General features: G+C 43.7%; 1 protein-coding gene across 4 annotated transcripts in view; it reads left to right on the forward strand.

The window, feature by feature from the left end:
- LOC142588173 (HEAT repeat-containing protein 5B) overlaps positions 1–21,314 on the forward strand; it is a 65,421-nt gene that overhangs the window by 14,839 nt on the left and 29,268 nt on the right. For 3 of the 4 annotated variants that reach the window (XM_075699678.1, XM_075699680.1, XM_075699679.1), the window contains exons 10-23: positions 17–267; positions 893–1,004; positions 2,528–2,680; positions 4,081–4,180; positions 4,720–4,829; positions 5,798–5,961; positions 9,876–9,908; positions 10,675–10,749; positions 14,347–14,553; positions 15,839–15,907; positions 16,416–16,537; positions 17,196–17,355; positions 18,212–18,401; positions 19,551–19,720. In XM_075699678.1, the coding sequence (XP_075555793.1) occupies positions 17–267; positions 893–1,004; positions 2,528–2,680; positions 4,081–4,180; positions 4,720–4,829; positions 5,798–5,961; positions 9,876–9,908; positions 10,675–10,749; positions 14,347–14,553; positions 15,839–15,907; positions 16,416–16,537; positions 17,196–17,355; positions 18,212–18,401; positions 19,551–19,720 (1,916 nt within the window). The remainder of the gene's footprint in view (positions 1–16; positions 268–892; positions 1,005–2,527; positions 2,681–4,080; positions 4,181–4,719; positions 4,830–5,797; positions 5,962–9,875; positions 9,909–10,674; positions 10,750–14,346; positions 14,554–15,838; positions 15,908–16,415; positions 16,538–17,195; positions 17,356–18,211; positions 18,402–19,550; positions 19,721–21,314) is intronic. The other variant, XM_075699681.1, reaches the window with a different exon arrangement.

Consider the following 21,314-nt stretch of genomic DNA (forward strand, 5'->3'; position numbering starts at 1 on the left):
ACTGGCTCCATCGCAGGCTTGGTGGAGACAGTGGTGTCGGTGCTCATTCACACCAGCCCAGCCGCACGCTTGGCAGCAGCCTGGTGCCTCCGGTGCATTGCGACTGCGGTGCCCGCTCAGCTGACACCACTACTCGACCGCTGCCTCGACCAGCTGGAGTCGATGAAGTCCTCACCAGACGCGATCGCTGGCTACTCGGCAGCGCTTGCTGCCCTTCTTGGAGCAGCACGTCACACGCCGTTGGGTCTCCCCCACAACAAGGGAAAAGTAATTTATGACTTTTCTTTTTTCTCTTGCATCGTTGGTTTTTAGTGAGCACTAACAGCTCTAACAGAGCAGGGAGCATCTGCATATAAGAATTCTGGTAACACAAAATTCTGCAACAGCCAAATTTACATTCAAGAGGCCATGGTAGTTTAACATTCACATAGAACATAAAATTATTTTACAGGACGAAACGTTCAGCAAGAAAGCTATACGGTGTGTACTCGCAGCAAAAGTTGAACTTAAGCTGATTGAACAGGTTGAGCTAATTGGAACATGGAGAATGACACGCTTTGCTTTTGATACATACAGTTCAGATTGGCAATCAGCATGTGGATTTGTCTCCAGCTTTGATTTTCATTAAGCGTCACTCCATGTATTGAGCATCACTTCATTCTGTACCGCAGTTTACAGTTATCTCACGTCATGCTTGTGTTTAACGTCCGTGCTAGCAGCATTCATTAGTGCATGATAATGTAGGTCCTGGAACCTGTGCTATGCCATCCAAATTTTCACTGGTGTCGAATGCACAATACATTCGTGTTAAAATGGTATCTGTGCCCCTGTTGTAGACAGAGGTGGGAATGACGTATTGCACATTGTCATAGCTGCTGTGGTAAATGTCCAGATGATCTTCAACTTGGCGGAAGACCTGCTGCGAAGCGCTTCGCAGAACAGTCGACTGTCTCTTCAGCGAACACAAGCTGGCTGGCTCATGATGGGTGCCGTAATGACATTGGGTAAACTGCCAAATTTGATAACTTGACACGCATTTGCTTTCCTCTTTCCGCTATCTCTCTGTAGTGCCTTCACTGCGTGTTCCAGAACAATGATGCCCATGTCACATACGTACTTTCATCAATCATTGAAACCAGTTGCCACTGAAAATTCGGGCAATGGCCATTCAATCATTGAAGCTGTTGCAATCTAGATCTGAACGCAATTTCAGCAAGCATTGTTTTCAGTAGTCATTAAAAATAGTCATGTGACATGGGTATAAGAAAGCAATTCTGCCATGAAGTGTGACATCTGTGTCATATGGAAGTTTTGAAGTCATCTGAACTAATTGCTAATGAAATGCCCGTATTGGTGACGTCAACACCCATTATCCCCGTAGCCACTATTTTGTAGCTCATGCAATGAGCTCACAAGTGCAATAATAGCAACTGTAAAATGTGAAAGTAATTAAAGAATAAGTATTCTAAACAAACATTTTTTTACTTGCTTTGCCATATTACACTATTCAGTTTTGTTGATGCAAAAACTGTCCCTGTCATAGGTGATGTCATAAGTGTACATTGTCTAATTGACACAGTGTCTTTGTGGCCATCAGCTTTCTTTTGTAGATGAGGCAGTGCTGTCAAAATTGACGGCGTTTCTGAGCCTTAAAGGCCATCAACTGGTTTGTCGTTTTGATAATAACTGCATGACACGGTTATTCCTCTCTCTGCGCACCTCATTTAGTTATGCTATTAATCGTGCACCTTCACTTCACTGTGTGTCGTCGTTTTTTGCATTCACCATTGAAATATTCTCCATCTATGTCATGCATGTTATGTGATGGGCCCAAAATAAATATTGCTGCTTATACGGGAGGAAAGATTACAGGTTTCTGTGTAAGGCCTGATTTCTATGATGCTGTCAGCATGTCATTCACTCTGTTATGCTACTGGTGTTTGTTATACTTTTTGACCAGCATGACATTTCCGGCTTCTCCTTTTCTTTCTTTCTTTTTTTTCTTTTTCTTTTTGCTTCAAATTGAGGTCCAAGTTTTACAGCCCTAAAAGAAAAAAAGAACTCTAGCGAGCGTCATAGCACACTAAATAATTTACTCTGATAGTCTTGTTTCTATGAGCTAGGTTCAGTTTCTGTACTAGGGGGTGGGTACATCATGACATCATGACATACTCGTTTGTTTAAATCACTACAGTTGCCACATGTGAGCGCTCCCACAGAAAAGATACGTGGAGCGCACTCATTATATTTTTTATATGAGCAACATCATTGTACCTAGCCTTATTGCTACGCGATGTCAACTAATTTTGCTCTCTGTCACGACGTCAAGACATCAGTGAAACCTGGTGAAGTGCTTAGAAACCAACTTTAATATAAATTAAGCTATCTCAGAAGTTTCCCGATCTTCACATTCGTTAAGCACAACAATTTACGTGTGATAAGCTTGTAGTAGGATATATGCAACTTTGAAAGTATACATGCCAGTGTTCCTTTAATTTGTGAGCTGTCGCTCTTGTTTGGTGTCCAGGCCCGCCTGTCGTGCGCAGTCTGCTGCCACGAATGCTGCTTCTGTGGAAGAACTGCTTTCCCCGTTCTACCAAGGAGCTCGAGTCCGAGAAAGTGCGCGGGGATGCGTTCACCTGGCAGGTGACGCTTGAAGGGCGTTCAGGAGCACTAAGTGGTGAGTGGGAATTCCCATTTGGCATGCGTGTAGCAGTGTTTGTAAGGTTTTTCTTTTTTAACAGAGTCACTAATCGTAGCCCCAAAGCACTCCATTCTTTAGTGAGGAGTTGCTAAACGATGGTGACCACTTGCTCAGAATTTTGTCTTCCTTATGTTTTAAGTGTTCCCAGATGTTTTCTTATTATATTCTATTCTATAGCAGTGAATTACCTTTTACATTGGTGGGTCAGTGGTCAGAACGTGAAAAGGAAAAAATAAGTCCGATCTTTTTTTCCCTTTTTTTTTCTTTTATTGTTATGGTATCAGATCTCAAAATTGTGCTTTGCCTGGAAGGGCAGCTTTCATGCATAATAAGCTCTTCGGTGTGTGTTCTGCTCCGTCTTCATATTAAATGGGGATGTGGCATGGAACTTAGGCAGGGTCTCTTGAGAAATTTTAGCTGCACAATATACTGGCTATTTACATCACTAAGAAAAATGTCACTAGGGCTCCAAAGAACTAATTAAACTTAGCAACTTTCTCGCTGAGTTATTGACCTCGGTGTTTAGTACAGTAAAATATCATTACTTCGACCTTCATTAATTTGGAAAAATAGAATAATTTGAACTTGTCCTTTGGCCCCAGCAGGCATATGCATCATTTAGTGACATCAAACGCTCATTAATTTGGATGTATCTGACTGCACACCAATTAATTCGAGCAACTCTCAGAGCGGAGAGCGCCCCAAATGTGCTATGCAAAAATGCAAAAGCAGCGCTCGTGGCCAATTGAAACAAGGCGGTGCAGTATGCGTCGCCATAGTCATCAGCGAAAACCATATTAGAAGAACAGAAACCCTGAACTCTTCACGTGCATTTGTGCATTTATATATTCACTGCTGCATGTGACACTAAGTTCGCCTCATACATGTGCCAATACTACCATGGCACGCACACTGGCATCAAACCCGCGACATCACAATTTATGGACAATCTGTTGCCAACCAGTTCACTGGCAAAAAAAAATAATCAAGGTGTGTGCACAATAGTGAAAAGCATGTCTACTCGAATGAATATGTCGGTCTTGTGCCACGGCCAAACAGGCTGCACTGCTAAGGAAGTCACAAGGCCTTGCTGCAAGCACTAATCAGTGACGAAGTGTTGAGAACTGCCACTTCACTAATTTTGTGTGAAACAGAAGCAAGGATTGTAAATTTATTCAGTAAATAAAGGTTGATTGGGGTAGCAAGCTTTTATTTAGTGTTTTCAGATACCCTCAATAATTTGACACTCTTATAATTTGTCTGCTTTTCTTCTTTTTTTTTTCTGTTCCATGAGATCCGACTTAGCCAAGGCTCTACTGTGGTTCCTTTTCTCGATTCATTTCAATGCAACCATTCTTTCTTTTTCATCCTGCAAGCTATGGCAAGCTTCCTGAGACATTGTAAGGAGCTGGCTTCTGATGACATCGTGCGAAGAATATTGTCTCCTGTCGAGTCTGCATTGCTCATGCTATCTGGGTAAGACATGACGTGAAAGTTGTTTTCGTCTGTTGCGTGGGGCTGACTTGTCTAGCTGCACATTGTGCAGTAGTTAAGTCATTGTTATGCTAGGGATGCAGTGCTTATATTATAGTAATGCTTCACACTGGAATGAACATGTTAAGGAAAAACGAACCATTGAAACATTTTACTTGTTTAGGTTCTGGGCGACCAAATTCAAAGTAAAATTTGAAAAAAAGAACTATGAAGAGATCATCACTGTGTCAGTGTTTTCAGCCTAAACAAATTCATCATAAAAAAGTATCACTTCATCGTTCAGGTGCACTGCATACAATGCAGGCAAGAGGAATGAAAGAAAATGTAGGGACTAGGGAAAACTAAGAAAGCGTACTACATAATTTGTTTATAAACATCTTGGAATCAGCAGTGTTTGTAATAATGTCAAGAAGACCATTAAACGCAATAGCCTGTGGCAGAGTGGCTGAATCAGATCAGACTTATTGAAATGAAATAATTGTGGGACTTCCATCTCTTATTTTGTCTTGCACTTGGCTTAGGATTGGCCCCACAATCAAGTCATATGGCCAGCACCTGAAGGCCAGTGCCGCCATGGTGCGACTGCGCCTCTACGAGACCATGTCCTTGCTGCCAGCACAGTCATACGAAAGTGAGCCTGTTGATCTTTTTGTCTGTTGCTGCCCGTACAACTTGGACACATTTGCGTGGGCACCTTGTCTGGGCTTCATACATTCATTAATTTGTCTGTTTATGCATTTATTCAGTGCTGTATTAATCAAACCAGTAGTGTTTAGACCAAGTGAGGCCATAAAAGCGTTATGGTTCAAAGCACATGTAAAGATGAGGGTAATGCTTCTAGTCTGATTAAGTGACACAATCACAGATGCTAATGATCAACCTGCTGTACGGATATAGCATTTTTCACACGACCTGTCTTAAAACAAAGAAACCCCTGACCTCTTCGTGGAAAACATTGAGCAGTGTGTCTTGTGCCGTAGGATTAGATATAGAATAGTCTCCCCTAATCTCTCAAGGAAGAAAGCTCAACCTGATCTATGGGCTGGTGAAGAGGACGGCATCTTGTTGGCCATTGCCACCATAATATTGCTGAATGTTGATTAGTAGAACATGCAGCTGGCATAACAGAAGTGCTGTTGCAAACAGTGTAATCATGTCAAAATAAGAGCAGTACATTAACGAAAATTGTTTCGTTAACAAGTGTTCAACGATATTCTCACTTCCGTATGCAAGTCTTTTTCACTAAATTTGCAGAGCATCTTCCAACATGTGTCAGCAACACAGTTTCATTTGGCATCTTGCTTTTACTTTGGGATGTTGTCCAGTTGACAACTTCGGCAACAACTGAAGTGCCGTTGCAGATGACGTATTCAGGTTAGAAAATAAAATCAGCGTGGCCATCAAAATTGTGTTGGTGAACAACTATCGATGGATCTCTCAGCTTCCATGTGGAAGTCTTATTTTTTTACTCAACTCACGAAGCGTCTTTTTGTAGCATGTGTCACGAACAAAGACATCTTCGGAGGGTGTTCCGCTTTCGTTTTGTCATGTAGTCGTCCAGTTTGGCGGTGTGTCCAGCCTGTCGTGTCCCGCTTGCAGGCAGCTACAACAACCTGCTGCGGCTGCTGGTGGCCGAGTTCACGTTGACAGAGAACCAGGCCAACACGACGACGTCACTGCTGCGCAGCCTGTGCCACTCAGACGACAGCGTCATCTTGGGCTCCTGGCTCCAGGAGACTGACCACAAGGCCATCGAGGACCAGGTGGGATGACATTCCTTAGAAGGACTGACTGTCGGAATAGGGTCTTGCATTATAACTATAGTACTCGTGGAAAACTTTATTGTTGCAATGACGGAGAAGCTACAGGGGGCAGAGCTTCTGCACATCTGTTCATGCGCCAAGTGTCCGGCAGCATTTGACAGCACTTTTGATTGCTTGGGAAAGATGCAGGAATTAGCCTAGCCCCCACACACGGTGGTTTTGCATTTGACCAAACACGGAAGAGAAAAGCCGTAAAATAAGTTGTATTGAACACTTAGTGGTGTACAGCCAACATCCTGATGTTTCTGGCTTCCTAGGAACCTTGGAGTGTTCCAGCAGGTTTGCCAGCTTCTATGAGTGACAGCACATTATTGGGCAAGTCCAGGTCCAGAACGATTGGGGGGGTCTGGCAAAATTAACTCAAATTGAAACAAAAACAATAACAGATATTAGCTGAGCTTCTTGAGAACAGGGTCTAAAAGTTTACCTTGTCTCCCTCCCTGTTCATATTTAATGTTTGCTCAAAAATAATGTACAGCACGAAGGACAAGGACAGCGATAGACGACATACACAGCGCTGACTTCCAACAATATTGTATTGCGTTGCCACATCGTGTGTATATATACAAGAAGAGGCATGCGCAGAAAATGTACGACAGTCACATGGGGTGTTCTAACAGCAAGTCATTGAACTAATAACACGATTACCTGAAAAAAATAAAATATATAAATAAAAATATGGGCATTACGATTTCTATCTGTTTATATTTTTATTTATATTTTTTATTTTTTTTCAGGTAATCGTGTTATTAGTTCGATGACTTGCTGTTAGAACACCCCATGTGACTGTCGTACATTCTCTGCGCATGCCTCTTCTTGTATATATACACACGATGTGGCAACGCAATACAATATTGTTGGAAGTCAGCGCTGTGTATGTCGTCTATCGCTGTCCTTGTCCTTCGCGCTGTACGTTATTTTTGATCATGAATTACCAACTAGCCCAAGCAACCACCCTAGTAATGTTTGCTCTTCCTGTTCGTGTGTTCCTTTGACTGCATACACATTTTGCCACCACTAGGACTTCACTATTTACTTACCCATTCATTTGCTGCTGGCTCATTGTTGACAGATTTCTCGCCAATTCATTAAACTTAGTACAGCCGCCCGATTTTTCGGACATGCCCGATAATTTGGACGCCTTTGCAGCACAGCCATGTACCCCATAGGGTCAATGTATAAGAACATGTGAAATTTCGCATGCTGAAACCCTTCGCCGTCGGATATTCCGCACTCTTTGCGGTGACCGCAGGTTTGAAACGGCATTAATCGAAACCTTCACCGCCGCCGTTTTGATTATGTCGCAGCATCGAACCAGCACTCCCGCATGCAGCTCCTCTGGCCACCACAGCAGCAGAGCTACGCCCAGCTACTTCGACTTTCGCTACCTAGCTTTTGTTTTTCATTGAAAGAATTCGCCACTGTCAGCAACGGCGCCGGCTCCACCTTTGTCGTCCTCGCCGATTTCTTCAAGTTGCAGAAAACACGGCAAGCGTTGGCGCAATGCCGGTTCCCTAAAGTCAGCTTCGCCGCAACACAGCGGGGTTACGCAGTGAAGCATACGCGATGTATTGCGGTGAAGCATATCAAAAGTTGAAGGGGGCCGCCGTTACGTGGCACAGTATGTGGCCCTTAATTATGCACACTTGTGTCTGCCGTCTCCCATCACGTTACAAGCACCGACACGCATAACAAGCTTAGTGGCAGGCCTTTATATCTATTACAGATGTCCCTGTGGGGATTTTGAGCCCTTAGGGGTAATAAAAGGCATGCATTCACTTTTTCAGACTCCCCGATTTTCATGCGTTCTTGTGGCCCCTAGGGTGTCCGAAAAATCGGAGGTTGACTGAATTGACCTGCTTGTTCTTGCACTTGCTTATACCCATAATTTTTTTTTTTCTGGCTTTCTCATAGAACTTTTTCGTTTTGTATTGCAGTTTAGGTTCACATATTCAGTGATGCACCTCTTTCTTAACTTCACAGGCACTTGTGCACATGATGCATGGCACAATCTTGTCAAAAGTTTTGACGCTACGACACAAAACCTGGACATGCTATCATTAGGCTTCATGCTAGGGTCCCTGCAGAACTTTGTTTTGCTCCAAAGTGTCAAACATTGAGAGATACAGTGGTCGGGGACACTTTCAGTTGTCTCAGTAGAACAGTGTACCTTAACTTCGGCACATGACATGCATCTTGTAACAAGGCCGTTTGCCACATCGTGTCAATTGTGAAGTATCCTCGAAACTTTTGCCATACTGTACTCACAAGAATTACACGTTAAGAATTAAATATATGTGAAACTTTAAAAAAAAATGCTTTTGCAAATGTGATTTTTAGAGAACTGTTTGTAAGCACCAGATGGATAAAGCAACTTCAGGAGACAGAATGTTTGAAGCTGGTAAATAATTCTGAAGAAAGATGACTAAGCTAGATGATTACTTTTCAGAATGTTTACTCTTCGACTTCACCTGCTATACCCGTAAGTAAAGCACAAACAGCAAACATGAATTGCTGTATCCTGCAGACAAAGAATTTGAGTGATTGTGATTGTCGACTACTTGGTATCCATAGGCAGACAAGTTTGTACTCTTAAAACTGCACCGTTGCCTCCAGCTACAATGGAACCCCGGTTACGCCTCCCACGAATTTATGACATCCCAGTTCTTATGACGGATCAGTGCCGTCCCGGCGAACTCCTCATAGAGACAATCCATTAAAAACCTTAAATATTATGTGAGGTTACGTATGTCCCGTCGCATACTGTAGGCATGTGACAACCCGCGCGACGCAGCGAACCCAACAACAGACACATGAGAAGTGCCACCAGCCTCAAGCAGCTTCCTCGTGCCACCATCCCCTCTGTCTGTAGGGGAAGAGCGCACCTTCGCATGCAGAAAGTTCTGACTGCTTTCCGGGCTCCCTCTTAGTCTTTTTTTTTTCCTTCCCTCTCATTCCCTGCCCTCTCATTGTTCATTTCTCTTCCCTCTCTTCACATCGCTCAACTGCCACTTGTCTTTGTCCATTCGTTTAAATCTGATTGCGCTTTCTCTCTCTCATCATTTTTTGTGTTGACTGCCCACCCAGGCACCTCCATGTGTCTTCTCAGCAGCGCCTTCATTGCCATCTCATTGCACTTTCTCATTCTTGATGTTTTCTCTTGGCAATACCTGCTGCTGTCACCGAATGCGTCCATGTATAAGGCCGACAGCATTTTTGGCACTGTCCCAAGCTCGCTGTCTTCACACAGTGCCAAAAACACTGTCAGTTCCCCCATCTCGCAAAAGTGAAACCACCTGTGAAAATGATCACCCAGGAATACTGCCTCAACGCTTTTGGAAAATGCGATAGCATGTGCAGAAATCGAACCGATTAGCTGCCGGAAGAAACGCAGCTTGTGTCGAATATGTCTGTAGGTGAGAAAAAAAACGTTTTAGCATTCTAGCAGGCACTGATCGCCGGGCACGGTATGCTAAATCCCTCCAGCAAAGTGTGATTGACAACTGCACTGCAGCATTGTTTTCGCATTTGCTTTTTTTCCCGGCATTGGTTTCGGAGTCCTCCAGGGTATTAGCCTATAAATTAAAATTGAGGCTCCTTGCAACTCTGTCGCACAGAACTATGTATCACAGATATAATTTTTGTGGCTTGGATTATACAACGTTTCCACATGGCCCCAAGAAAGTTGTGTAATCAAGGTTCCACTGTAGTTTGTAAAGATCTGTACTGCTTACCTAAACTTGCTAAGCTGAATCATGTGACTCCAGGAGGCAAACGGCTGTGTTGAGCAGGTACATGTGTTGTAACGCTAATACCACTGGGAAGAGTTTGACCAATTGAATAAAACTTTGTAGATGGAACCCCACAGGAAGTCGGACAAGTCCTTTGTGAGTATTGGCCGATTGCTCGCCAGGCGCGCTCCTGCTAGTCGCTGTCCGGCCCACTGGGACAGCATGTGGTTCCCTGCATTGCGCAAGCGACGTGGATGCTGTGTTGTTGTTGTTGCACGTGCCATGCATGCTGAACAGGCTTTTTTGCACATAACGTCGCAAACCTTGTTGTAGAAAAGCATTTTGTTGTTTGCCCTGTGCCTCCTGACAGCAGCGAATGATGGTGCTGCTTCGTGATAACCATAATTAACTGAGAAAGTGCTTGGTTGTTTTCTCATGGCCTGGTGTCATGTGCATTCATGTTTTTTTTTCTTCTTTTTTTTAAAATCTAAGTGCAGCTCCTCATCATACTGTGCATCCTGCAACTTGAGCTAAATGTCAGTGCGTTTTGTTGTTATTGCTGTCGGACCATTTAGCTTGTAGCATTTGGCCAAATGTGTAAATGTGGTATGTGCTCATGTTTTATCATTGTTTCTTGGATGCTTATCAGAGTGTATTTCTGCTTTGTTGCGGTTAATGTCTGTTGACAGTTGGTTTCTCCTTTTTGTTCCAATAGGAACAGATTACTAGGTAATACATCATTGCGGTATCATTTGGGGTGTTAGTGCATTCTTTTTATCTGTCTGTGATGTTACGTGATAAGTTGTCAGAGGGCACAGTTATTACACTGCCGGATGAGGCAAAGATGCATGTGCGAGTAGTTTTCTTTTCTTGCCTTTCTTTTTCTGATTCTCAGCTCACCTCTTGTGTTTTTACCTTGCAGTTGCAGCCGAATAGTGCTTCGGGATCAGGGGCTTTGGAGCATGACACCACTGCACTGTATAGGTCGCTTAACAAGGTACACTCTTCACCCACCACTGCATGCCGTAGTTTTCATGATTTCGTGACACGAATGCATTCATTTACAGTTGACTCATATTAATTCAAACTTCTGGGGTCTTTATTTGAATTAGTATCTAAAACTGGTTAATAACATTTCATGAAAGCAGAATTATGGGTTAATATACCAGCAGATATACAGCGTAGATCGCTTATAACGTAAGTCGGCAGAGTCTCGAATATCCGCATTACAAGTGGTGCTGCACCATAAACAAAAAATCTTCAAAGCCAGCAGGTGCAATACATGTAAGCCAAGCAGGCCGTGTGTATCCGACAATCGAAGCATGCGACTTGGATGGTTGCATTCTTTTTAATTTGTGAATGGTGAAAGTTTACCACCCGAGGACCAGCATTTACAGACGGTCGTCACATGAAGCAGGCAAACATGGAAAAAGAATGCAAAAGAGAAAAAGTACTTACTTTCTGCACACAAACTAAATAAACCGAAGAGCGACAACACATAGACATCCGGTGCGGAGTTTGGCGCTGAGTGCAGGCTGCCGACAAGCGACCACAGCAGGGCATGGCCTCTGAGATCATTCCGTGTGCATAAGCTTGATCTCAGAGGCCGCAAGAATGGGCTTACCTCATCGCCTAGGCAACTTCCACATGTCCACTTCTGCAAAGCACCTTGTACTGCGTAACATACAGAGTCCATACATTCTGGTAGAGCGCGCTGTCGCTGAGGCAGGCACACTGTATTGTTAATTTTTTTTTTCTTTTTTTGTTTGCTCTGCGTGTCCTCTGCATACTCTGGATTGCCCTAGTCGCTCTCCCGTCCACTGCTAGCACATCGCCTTGAGAAACGTGCCCACTGCCTTGCTTTTTGGCGAGATTTTCCAGCACCCACATTATAACCAGTGTCTCGTCATGTACGGCTGCACTATTACTGGAATGCATAATGTGTGTGCATTAATTTCTTTGGGAGTGTAAGAGGGAGTCAGAAAACATCGCGTTATATCTGGTCCTGTACTATAAGTGGTTACGTTATAAGCATTACACAATATAAGTTGTGCCCATACAACATTGAAGGTAGCTGGCCACGGCTGGTTTTCATGGCACAGGGAATAGAGAAATGCACCATGCTTGCATATCCTGCATGTCAGAGCCAGGAACACATGACTGTGCTGGCAGCGCCTGCTCGTAGTGGCAACTGCAAAACATGTTCAGCAACTTAAGTATCAAATGTGGGCACACTTTGGCTACTAGTGCATTATGAATGTACGCTCATGAATTATTTTTGACTGTGCCTGTCTGTCCAAGGAATTCAAGAAGTTGGACTGAACTGAAAGCTTTCTTTGAATCGGTCAGTTTTAAAAATAAAAATGCATTGAAAACACGTCGGGGGAGCCAATGTTTAAGACTTGTTTTTGTATAATCATGAGTCAACTGTAAGTGAATTACATTAAATGTTAAAGGGACACTAAAGGCTAATACTAAGTCGACGTGGATTGTTTAAATACCATTCCAGAAACTTCGCAACGCTTGCTTCGTGCCAAGAAGAGACTTAGTTCATGAGAAAATTGCACCTGAAGGGTCCCAATACCTTTTTTGAAATTCAAATCTCCCGCCACGTAACCGGGGGAGTGGTGACATTGCATACGCCGTCACCATGCTTTGTTGCCATCAGTGAGTAAAACAGCCCCCGACAGACGACAATACTGAGCCAAGACAGAACGGTGGACTCGCCGCTGCATCTGCCTTTTGGTCAAGCGGTGTGGACCGTTTGGGCATCCCGCGACGTCACATGGAAGTTGAATTCTCTGATACTTGCAGTTCGTGCGAGTTTAGTGAGCCAGCAAAACCAGCACAGCACCATGCGAAAACAGAACTACTGAAACGCGAAAGCATGGGTGTGGAGTCAAGCAAAAACAAAACCTTTCTACCACCCGCGTCGTTGTCAAGGGTAATTTCAATGAGTTCTTCTTTCTCAAAATAAAATTTTATTTCGTCTTATAATACAATATAATGATGTTTTTTGCAATGTCTCTAATCATGTCCTGCATTTACCTGAATTTCTCGATTATTAAGGCTCTGTTTATGATAATATTGATGCCTTAGAGATTCTCAAGCACTAATCTATCACTTTAGCTTGACTTGATATTTGCCTTTAGTGTCCCTTTAAAAACAAGTCTTGTTCACTCCCTCAAGTGCGAAATGTTTGTCACTTTGGCTTCGCAAGCAGGTGACCCATGTCAATATTTTTTCAGGCATTTCTTTGTTGACTCCAAATAGCTGAATAACGTCGGCACACTATGTGCAATTGAAGCTTCAAAGGTGATGGTGCATCTCTTTGAGTACACCATAAATTACAGTAAATTTTGGGCACGCAATAATAATGTCGGTTCACGTCAAAGGTGAGCAAAAAGATGGTTGATTGCTGATGGAGTATGGGTTGAGTAGAACAGCTATTGTTTATATTTGGTATGTAAAGCCTGGTACCTAGGTATTTGGTGCCTTGGGAATCTGGAGGTGATGTCAACGCCCACCTCTCACCACCAAGTCACCTTCTGACGTGCAATATGTTTGCTTTGTGTAACGATAACTGAATTGCCATTTCAACCTGCCATGGCGGCACGGTGGCTGTGACATTGGCACTGCTGGGCCCGAGGGCGCGGGATCAAATCCCGGCCTCTGCAGTCACATTTCGATGGAGGTGAAATGCAAAATCACCGGTGTATGGTGCATTGGATACACGTTAAATAACCCTAGGTGGTCAAGACTAATGTGGAGCCCCCCCCCTCTACGGCGTATAATCACATCGTGGTTTTGGCATGCAAAACCCCAGAATTTTTATTTCTTAATTGCCGTTTCAGAGGCATAACCCACCAATCTAGCCTGCCTTAACACTTTTTTTTATTGACTACCATATCAGCCACGTAACACCTCTCTAATGAAGTAGGAAGTTGCAGAATGTTTAGAGTGTGAAAGGCACCACATCATGGACCTCCCACTGCAAAAGCTTTTCAAAAGCATCTGAACCACCAGTGTCATGAAAAACCAAAACCAGCTCATTGCTCTCTGTAAGTCATTTCTGGCCTTTTCATTATTCCTGGCGTCCTGCAAGCCACGACCCTTCACCAACATGCGTAATGCTTTGCCCAATGATGTGTCATCTCTTTTCTTTCTCTCTCTCTCTTTCTCAAATACCAGCTATAGCCACTACTATGTGCACTACTTGCTGCTCTCAATCCAACGGACAGACTCATCAGGCTGCAATACCTGCAGAGCACCAGAGACAGTGGAACACATACTTGTTGCTTGACCCCGTTGTTAACATCACTTAACAACAAGCCATTGAGTGAAAAAGTATTACTAGGCATTTGGTCAGGCATGATATCAATGAAGCAAGCCATTCAGGCTCTCTTGAAATATTTAAATCACACAGGCTTCAATTAAAAGCTGTGTTACTTCATGGTCCCTTCAGACATGAACATGTATATAGTTGCATGCCTCCTGCCTACCTTCACTGCTCGGGAATAGAGAAATGAATAGTGAGAGAAAGGTGACATAGGGGGCTACTCCTGCAGAGGTGACACAGGAGTTGATTGCACAGGGTGATGCTCTGCCGGGCCCGCTTCCCTTGGGAGTGGCAGTGATCGACATGTCGGTGGTCTTGTACGGGTTGGTGTTCCCCCACGTGGCGTTCAAGCATCGTCTGCAGATGCTGGACCACTTCTCCGAGTGTGTGCGCCACAGCAAGGCCACCCGCCAGGAGGCCGTTCAGATCAACATCTTCACCGCGCTGCTGAGCGCACTCAAGGTGCGTATGCCGCCACGCATACGCGCTCTGTCTGATTTTACTAGGGATAGCTTGCACATGGCCTTTGACAGCTAATTATGCGCCTGTTAGCAACATATCACACCTTGTGTTGACGATGAAGCCTCGCTCAATGTAAATGGCTCGTCCGGTGGCCCAGCCCGCTCATTTATGCTCGTTTCACTGTGCATTTTGTTGAATGACATTTGTGCATCAAAGATCCGCCTGTTTCACGGAGAATAAATCTTGAGTAGTCGTTCCTGAACGAAAAACGTAGATTTCGTCAGGGAAGGAAATGGGGCATTGTCCATCCAAGGAATGCAAAATGCTCGCTTTAACAATGTGGAATGTGTGACAGTTTTGCCCTTTGGATGATGGACCGTACCGTTGTTCCTTCCACTTTGAAAATAGCCTGACATTCCTGCAGAAGATAAACAATTCTGATTTATTCTGGACTTAATGGGGACAAGTACTGCAAGTACTGTATAATTTGCGGGTGTTGTCTCCTAGTTTTTCCCTCAGTTTCAATTTCTGCTTACTTGTACATGTATTTTGTGTTATCTTTTTAAATTACTTTTATTTGTATAACTTGTACGAAGCCCCTCTACTCATGCCCCATATAGGGGCCCTGAAAGATATGTTTAAATACATAAATAAACATGGTACTAATGGAAAAGAGCCTACACATATAGACACCCTGTACAAAACTTGAGTACAAACAAGATGGAAGCCTAGCCAGAAGAGCACATTACACTGGGGGGTCCTTTGTTGCATGCAATACTATTCAGTATAAGCAGTGAGCAAAACGTGAACAAGGAGAAAGCAGGAGCCAACGTTTCGACAAGTGGACTTGTCTTCTTCAAGGCGATGAACAATGTCTTCGCCTTGAAGAAGACAAGTCCACTTGTCGAAACGTTGGCTCCTGCTTTCACCTTGTTCACATTTTGCCCATCGTCTTGAATTTCCATCTCCCGCATTCCCCATGCATTCAGTATAAGCGTAGCACAAAGAGAAGCCAAACAACTTGGCTGATTGGTAGTGCCATCTCTGAGGAGACGGGCAAAGTGGCTCGATGAAAACCCTGTCAAGCACAATTATGACAGTTACTTTTCCCCTTCCACATTACCTGTATTAGGCCAAACAGCTATCCAATAAATGAAACATTTATTCATTCAGTCAGTCAATCAATCAATCAATCAGTGTGGTTTCTCATTAAATGTTTTTTTTTTCTTTCTCACATGGCCACAAGATGCTAGTACTAAGCAGTCATTTTGGTAAACCTGTGCAGGCACTGGCCGAAGCAAAGACATCGCTTGGCGGTGAAGACGTTCGCAAGGCAGCAGTTGGACTTATCCATGTAAGCTGAAACTAAGTGGTAACAAACGCTCCTCCATTCAGTTCATAACACAGTGCTTTTGAGAACTGGACAAAAAAAGTCATAATTTTTTTTTTATGTCATGCTGTTAACCTTTAATTTATTTTCTAAGCATGGTTACCAAACTTAACGAAAAGGTTTACGCCAGATTGAACGAGAAGAAAAAGTAGTGGAGCTTATATTTGTGAATGGTGCAAATAAAATGAGGAAAGTACACAGTGATTTGCTTAGGAACAGTGTCTGGCAAAAAAATTCACTGCAATGTTTGCTTAGGATGAGAATAAGTGACTTAGTGCAGGATTACAGAAATCAGCGAATTCTCTCTCATGCATATGAAAGTTAAAAACCCCTAGCTTTTCTTTTTTCTTCAAAGCTTTCGATTCTTATAATCCCAGAAATTCATTGTTCTTGTAGAAAAGGAGGATCCAAGTTCACTTCTCCTGGCGTTGTTGCTGAGAGTGAAGCATTGGCTGCTCTGGTCTCGCTGCAGGGCGCTCTGAGCCATCCAAATCCAATCCTACGCTGTGCTGCCGGAGAAGCTCTGGGCCGCATGGCCCAAGTGGTCGGGGATGGCCGCTTCGTGGCCGAGATGGCTCAGGACAGCTTCGACAGGTCAGTGCAGAGGGCAGTTAGCCGAGGGCCCGTTTTACAGGGAGCAGCTGTGGAGAACACAAAACGAGCTGTGTTGAGCCGGCACCATTTGCCATGGGGGGTGCAGAACCCCATCAAACCATTTACTTTTGGCTTTTTGTCTGCACTCCTAACATCCGCTGATGTTGAGTAAAGAACTGTTAACTCTTATTATTACCTACATTTCTGCTTTCTTCTTGCATGATGACACTTATTATTACTGCCAGAAACACTGTACCCTTGTGGTTTGAAGCTACTGATTTGAAGTTTAGGATGGCACAGAGGAAGACCAGCTTTAGGAGGACACTGAAACATTCAAATTAAAAAGAAAAAAATAAAGAAAAAGAAATGTTGATAGTGGGTCGCCACTGGTTGCGTTGTCGTGCATAGCAGTCTGAGTGCAGTTAGAGGCTTCGGTGAGAAACCTTGAGTGGGGTGAGACACAGGGTGTAGTGTTCTCGAGGCGGCCATAAGCCTGCCTCGTGCGAGCCCTACACCCTGCAAAAAATCAGAAAAAGAATAAGTAAGCGCGGGCCTCACACGAGCAAGCACGTTAGTCTACGAGAGTTCTGACATTATGGGGCGTTCTGTGCACTGCGATTCTGCCAGTGCGATGAGGAGAGAAGGGCTCGTGCTGCAGGCTCAAGACTGCCCGAGACGCTGTGTCACGCACGGGGCACTCCCTGGCACTTGGCTGCCTGCACCGCTACGTCGGCGGCATGGGCTCTGGCCAGCATCTCAACACGAGCGTCAGCATCCTGCTTGCTTTGGCACAGGACATGAATGCCCCCGTGGTTCAGGTAGGGCTTTGTAGCATCACCTGCACCTTTGCATTCTGGCCTTGCCTCCATGTAACATCGACATTGTTTATGTACCATAACCAACTTCTCTGGCATTTCTAAATGCATAACGTGCTCACAGATGACTGGACACGCCACATATGTTCACCACTGACTGAAATGTAACTGTGAATCAAAACTGGTCTGCAGCTCGTTGGTTCTGTTATCTGGTGCTGGTGCACATAAAACATTGCACATCGCCAGCTGAGTAGTGCAGCGAAGATTATGACATAGGAGGACAACATGTGGCACTATCTCCACACTCATCATTTCGATCTTTGTACACTTTATATTGGATATGCTGCGCACAGTCAATGTAACACAGCCGTGACATCACACTGAAGGTGACACTCAGGCATTAGAGTTCAAGGTCAGTTCCTTGGTAAGTAGTAGTGGTATGAAAGCAGTACTTACACATTTGTCTCGTAAAGTGAGTATATCTTTACCAGTTCAATTATGTCATGCAGTAGGTACTCTCTAAATTTGCAGCCACAACATTGACGAACTGCCAGTGACAGTACGCCAAGAGCAACTAACACGCAAGATAATTAGAGTGGCAAAGATTATACTCAACTCAGGTGACGAATGTGTGAGCATTGTTTTTGTATTATTATCTACAATCTACAAAGGAGCCAGCTTTCTTGAATGTTCATGCACTTTGGGCCATCTTAAGTGATTTCTTATCGTTCCAACACGTACAATGTGTATAAAAGAGAGCAATAAACCCAAAATAAAGCAGTTGGAAACTATTATGACATACCATCTAGCCTGAACTGTTTCTTTGGTTGGAATATTGGACCATCACATGTGTTTGCAGGTCTGGGCATTGCATGCCCTGGGCCTCATTGCGGACTCCGGAGGGCCCATGTTCCGCAGCTACGTGGAGCCAACGCTGTCGCTGGCACTCAAATTGCTGCTGAGCATGCCGCCCACTCATGTTGACGTGCACCAGTGCATTGGGAAGTGCCTCTCGGCTGTGATCACCACGATCGGCCCTGAACTGCAAGGTCTGTTCACTGGTACTATATTTATCTCGGGGATTACCCCCAGTCTGACTTCATTACGTTCACTTGTGCAGTGGACGTTCATCAGTCTTGTCTTGATTAGTTCATTGTCTCCTTTATTTGACCCGTTGTGGTGGCGTAGTGGCTTTGGCATGGCCAGAACAGGAAAGGCCAAAGCTCAGTGAAACGTCTAAGCGATTCTAACACCACGTGATTAACAAAATATCCACTGCAGCATCATTTTATTCTGCTGTCACTCAGCAAAGTGTTGCACCACTTCTAAACAGCCGCAGTGCCTTTGCAGCTATGATGTAGCGCTGCTAAGCATGAAGTTGCGGGATCATATTCTGGAAACAGCAGCTGCATTTCGATGGCGAAATGCCCATGACCCGTGCATTGGGTGCACAATAAAGAACCCCAGGTGGTCAAAATTAATCTGGGGTCCCCCACTACAGCATGCTTCATAATCATGTCATGTTGTTGGCTCGTGAAACCTCGAATTAGTTTTCTCCTGTTTTTGGAAATAAAATACAAGTTTCTGTCAACGTAATGGCCTTCCTCTGTTTATTTCTGCACTTATCTCTGTCAACATGTACAGTCACACCTCAATATAGTGAATGTTGATATAATTATCATATCTAATAAAGTACTTCTAAAATTTTTTTTCTGATATCAGCGTATAATGGAATGTATGTGCTTATAACAAATGTAGGTATAACGAAATTATGTTTATGTCAGATGCAACATCATTAGACAATGTTTGACTGTCGTAACAGGAGCTGTGGAGGTCTTCATTCCTTTCAGTATTAGTTTGCTCGGAGCAAAGCTCTGCAAGCAAATATTTATCATTGGGGTTTGTTATATGGTGAACAAAACTGTACCCCACAAAATCATGCTTGACATCTATCATGTTCATTCTGTCATTTACACTTGCATTTCTTTTCTTTTTTTCTTTTTTTCTTTCTTTTTCTTATAATGCACCTCAATTTTAGTATTTTCATGGTTATCTGAAAAGTCCAGATGGAGGCAATGTCCATGGAATGCCTGGTATCATACCCCTCTCATTCAAGGGCGCCACGCCTTGTGCATTCAACTCGGTGGAAACTCGGTGAATTTAACTCGGTGCTGACTCTGTGCTCCTTCTGCACGCAGGCAACACCAACTCCATCAGCACAGCTCGGTCTTCCCTACTGGTCGCCTGCAGCATCATGCAGGACCACGGCGACGCATTGGTGCAGACTGAAGCCATTTCCTGTCTGCAGCAGCTGCACATGTTTGCACCTCGCCACGTCAACCTGTCGTCCCTCGTCCCTGTGCTCTGTGTAGGTGCTTTCCCACGTGTCATGACTGCGATGTGTTGTCAACTCACTGGCAACTGGGACAACTTGAAACATATCTTTAGGGTCAAAGTTGGATTAGATAGCAATAACTTCACTCTGAACATTTGTGCTCATCGCAAGGAACTGCGATGCAATCAGAAGGCCCAGCGGTTTTCATTACTAGAAATGCCTGCTTGTGCGAGCTTGGTATTAAGTTTCAGGGCCACTTGTATAAGTAACTTTCTCTCTCTCTTGTTTAATTAAGAAGATGCAGCAACTTGTTATGGAGTGCCTGCTCTCTTTGTGTGTATTTTCGAATTGCAACAAATAAGTAGTAGTTGTGTGGTGAAGATAAAATTTTCATTGGCCTACAATATGAGCTATATGAGCTCTTGAACTCGCATTGCTACATCTCATTTAGTCTCCCAAAAATTTAAATGTGGTGATAAATAAATCTTTCATTTGAGCAGTGGTCATTAAAGGAACATATTGATCTACATCAATATTAAAGGAACATATTGAGCTACATCAATAGATTATTCATCTAGATGTCTATTATCATTTTCTGTGCGTCTGTATACTACAGTGGAATCTCATTAATTAGAAGCCACTTGATTAGAACTCCCAGTTTAAACGAGCGGACACTGTGGTCCTGTCAAAATTGTCTGCAATTCAATGAGCGCAAAGGCCTGGTAATTTGAATGTGTAAGCATTTGCGATGGTTAATTTTGAACTTATCGCGCTGTCATTCATGCTCTCAGCAGTGCGAATTCATGTGAAACCGTCTCCAACCCAGCAGTGCAGCTGTGCTCCGGCTGGTGCTCCCATCTCCCGTTGCAAGTATTGTGCTTTGGCGCACCGAAAATTCCAAAAATTTTAAATTTGCCATGCAGGTTGCATGCAAATTTTGCCTTGAGGTGCTGCTTCACGGCAGCACATGCTACGTTTTCGTGAAGCCACACTTTCGTAACTCGTTACTCATGTGTTAGCTCAGTGCACATGCACTGTTTAATTTGGTACTGCACGCAAGTCCTCCATTCAAGGAGTTTCCTTTATTCAATCTTCGTTCAATTCCAACAAATTTTCAGGCACCTTCGAGTTCAAATTATTACTATGTAACTGTATTAGTACTTTATTACATAAAAATTGCCACTGAAGGTCCCGTTACTGCACCTCAATTTGAACCGCTTGTGCAAAGATGGCGAGTTGACATAATCTCCACTGCTGATGTCACATAAAAGGTACCATAGTCCATAACAGGTGATACCACTAGGGTTTTCCATTTTCATTATTCTTGTCACTTACAAAAGCTTTGTCCTTGCTACGAATGACCAGGCCATTACCACAGAAGCCTAATCTTTCAATCTAGCTTGACCTAATATTTTCCTTTACTATCCCTTTAAGCTACATTACTACTTGCAGACTGCAGTTACCTTAAAAACAACCATATTTGTGTCAGTGACAGCCACTTCTCTGTATCAAACTTCAAAGCTCTCACTGAGGATACTAAAAGAAGTAAAAAATGACTCTGTCGATTTGCGCTTTCTTTTCAGCAAAGTGCAAAACGTCTAAAGGAGTTTGTGCTAAACTGAGAAGC

Source organism: Dermacentor variabilis, chromosome 7, assembly GCF_050947875.1.
Source record: "Dermacentor variabilis isolate Ectoservices chromosome 7, ASM5094787v1, whole genome shotgun sequence".
NCBI lineage: Eukaryota > Metazoa > Arthropoda > Arachnida > Ixodida > Ixodidae > Dermacentor > Dermacentor variabilis.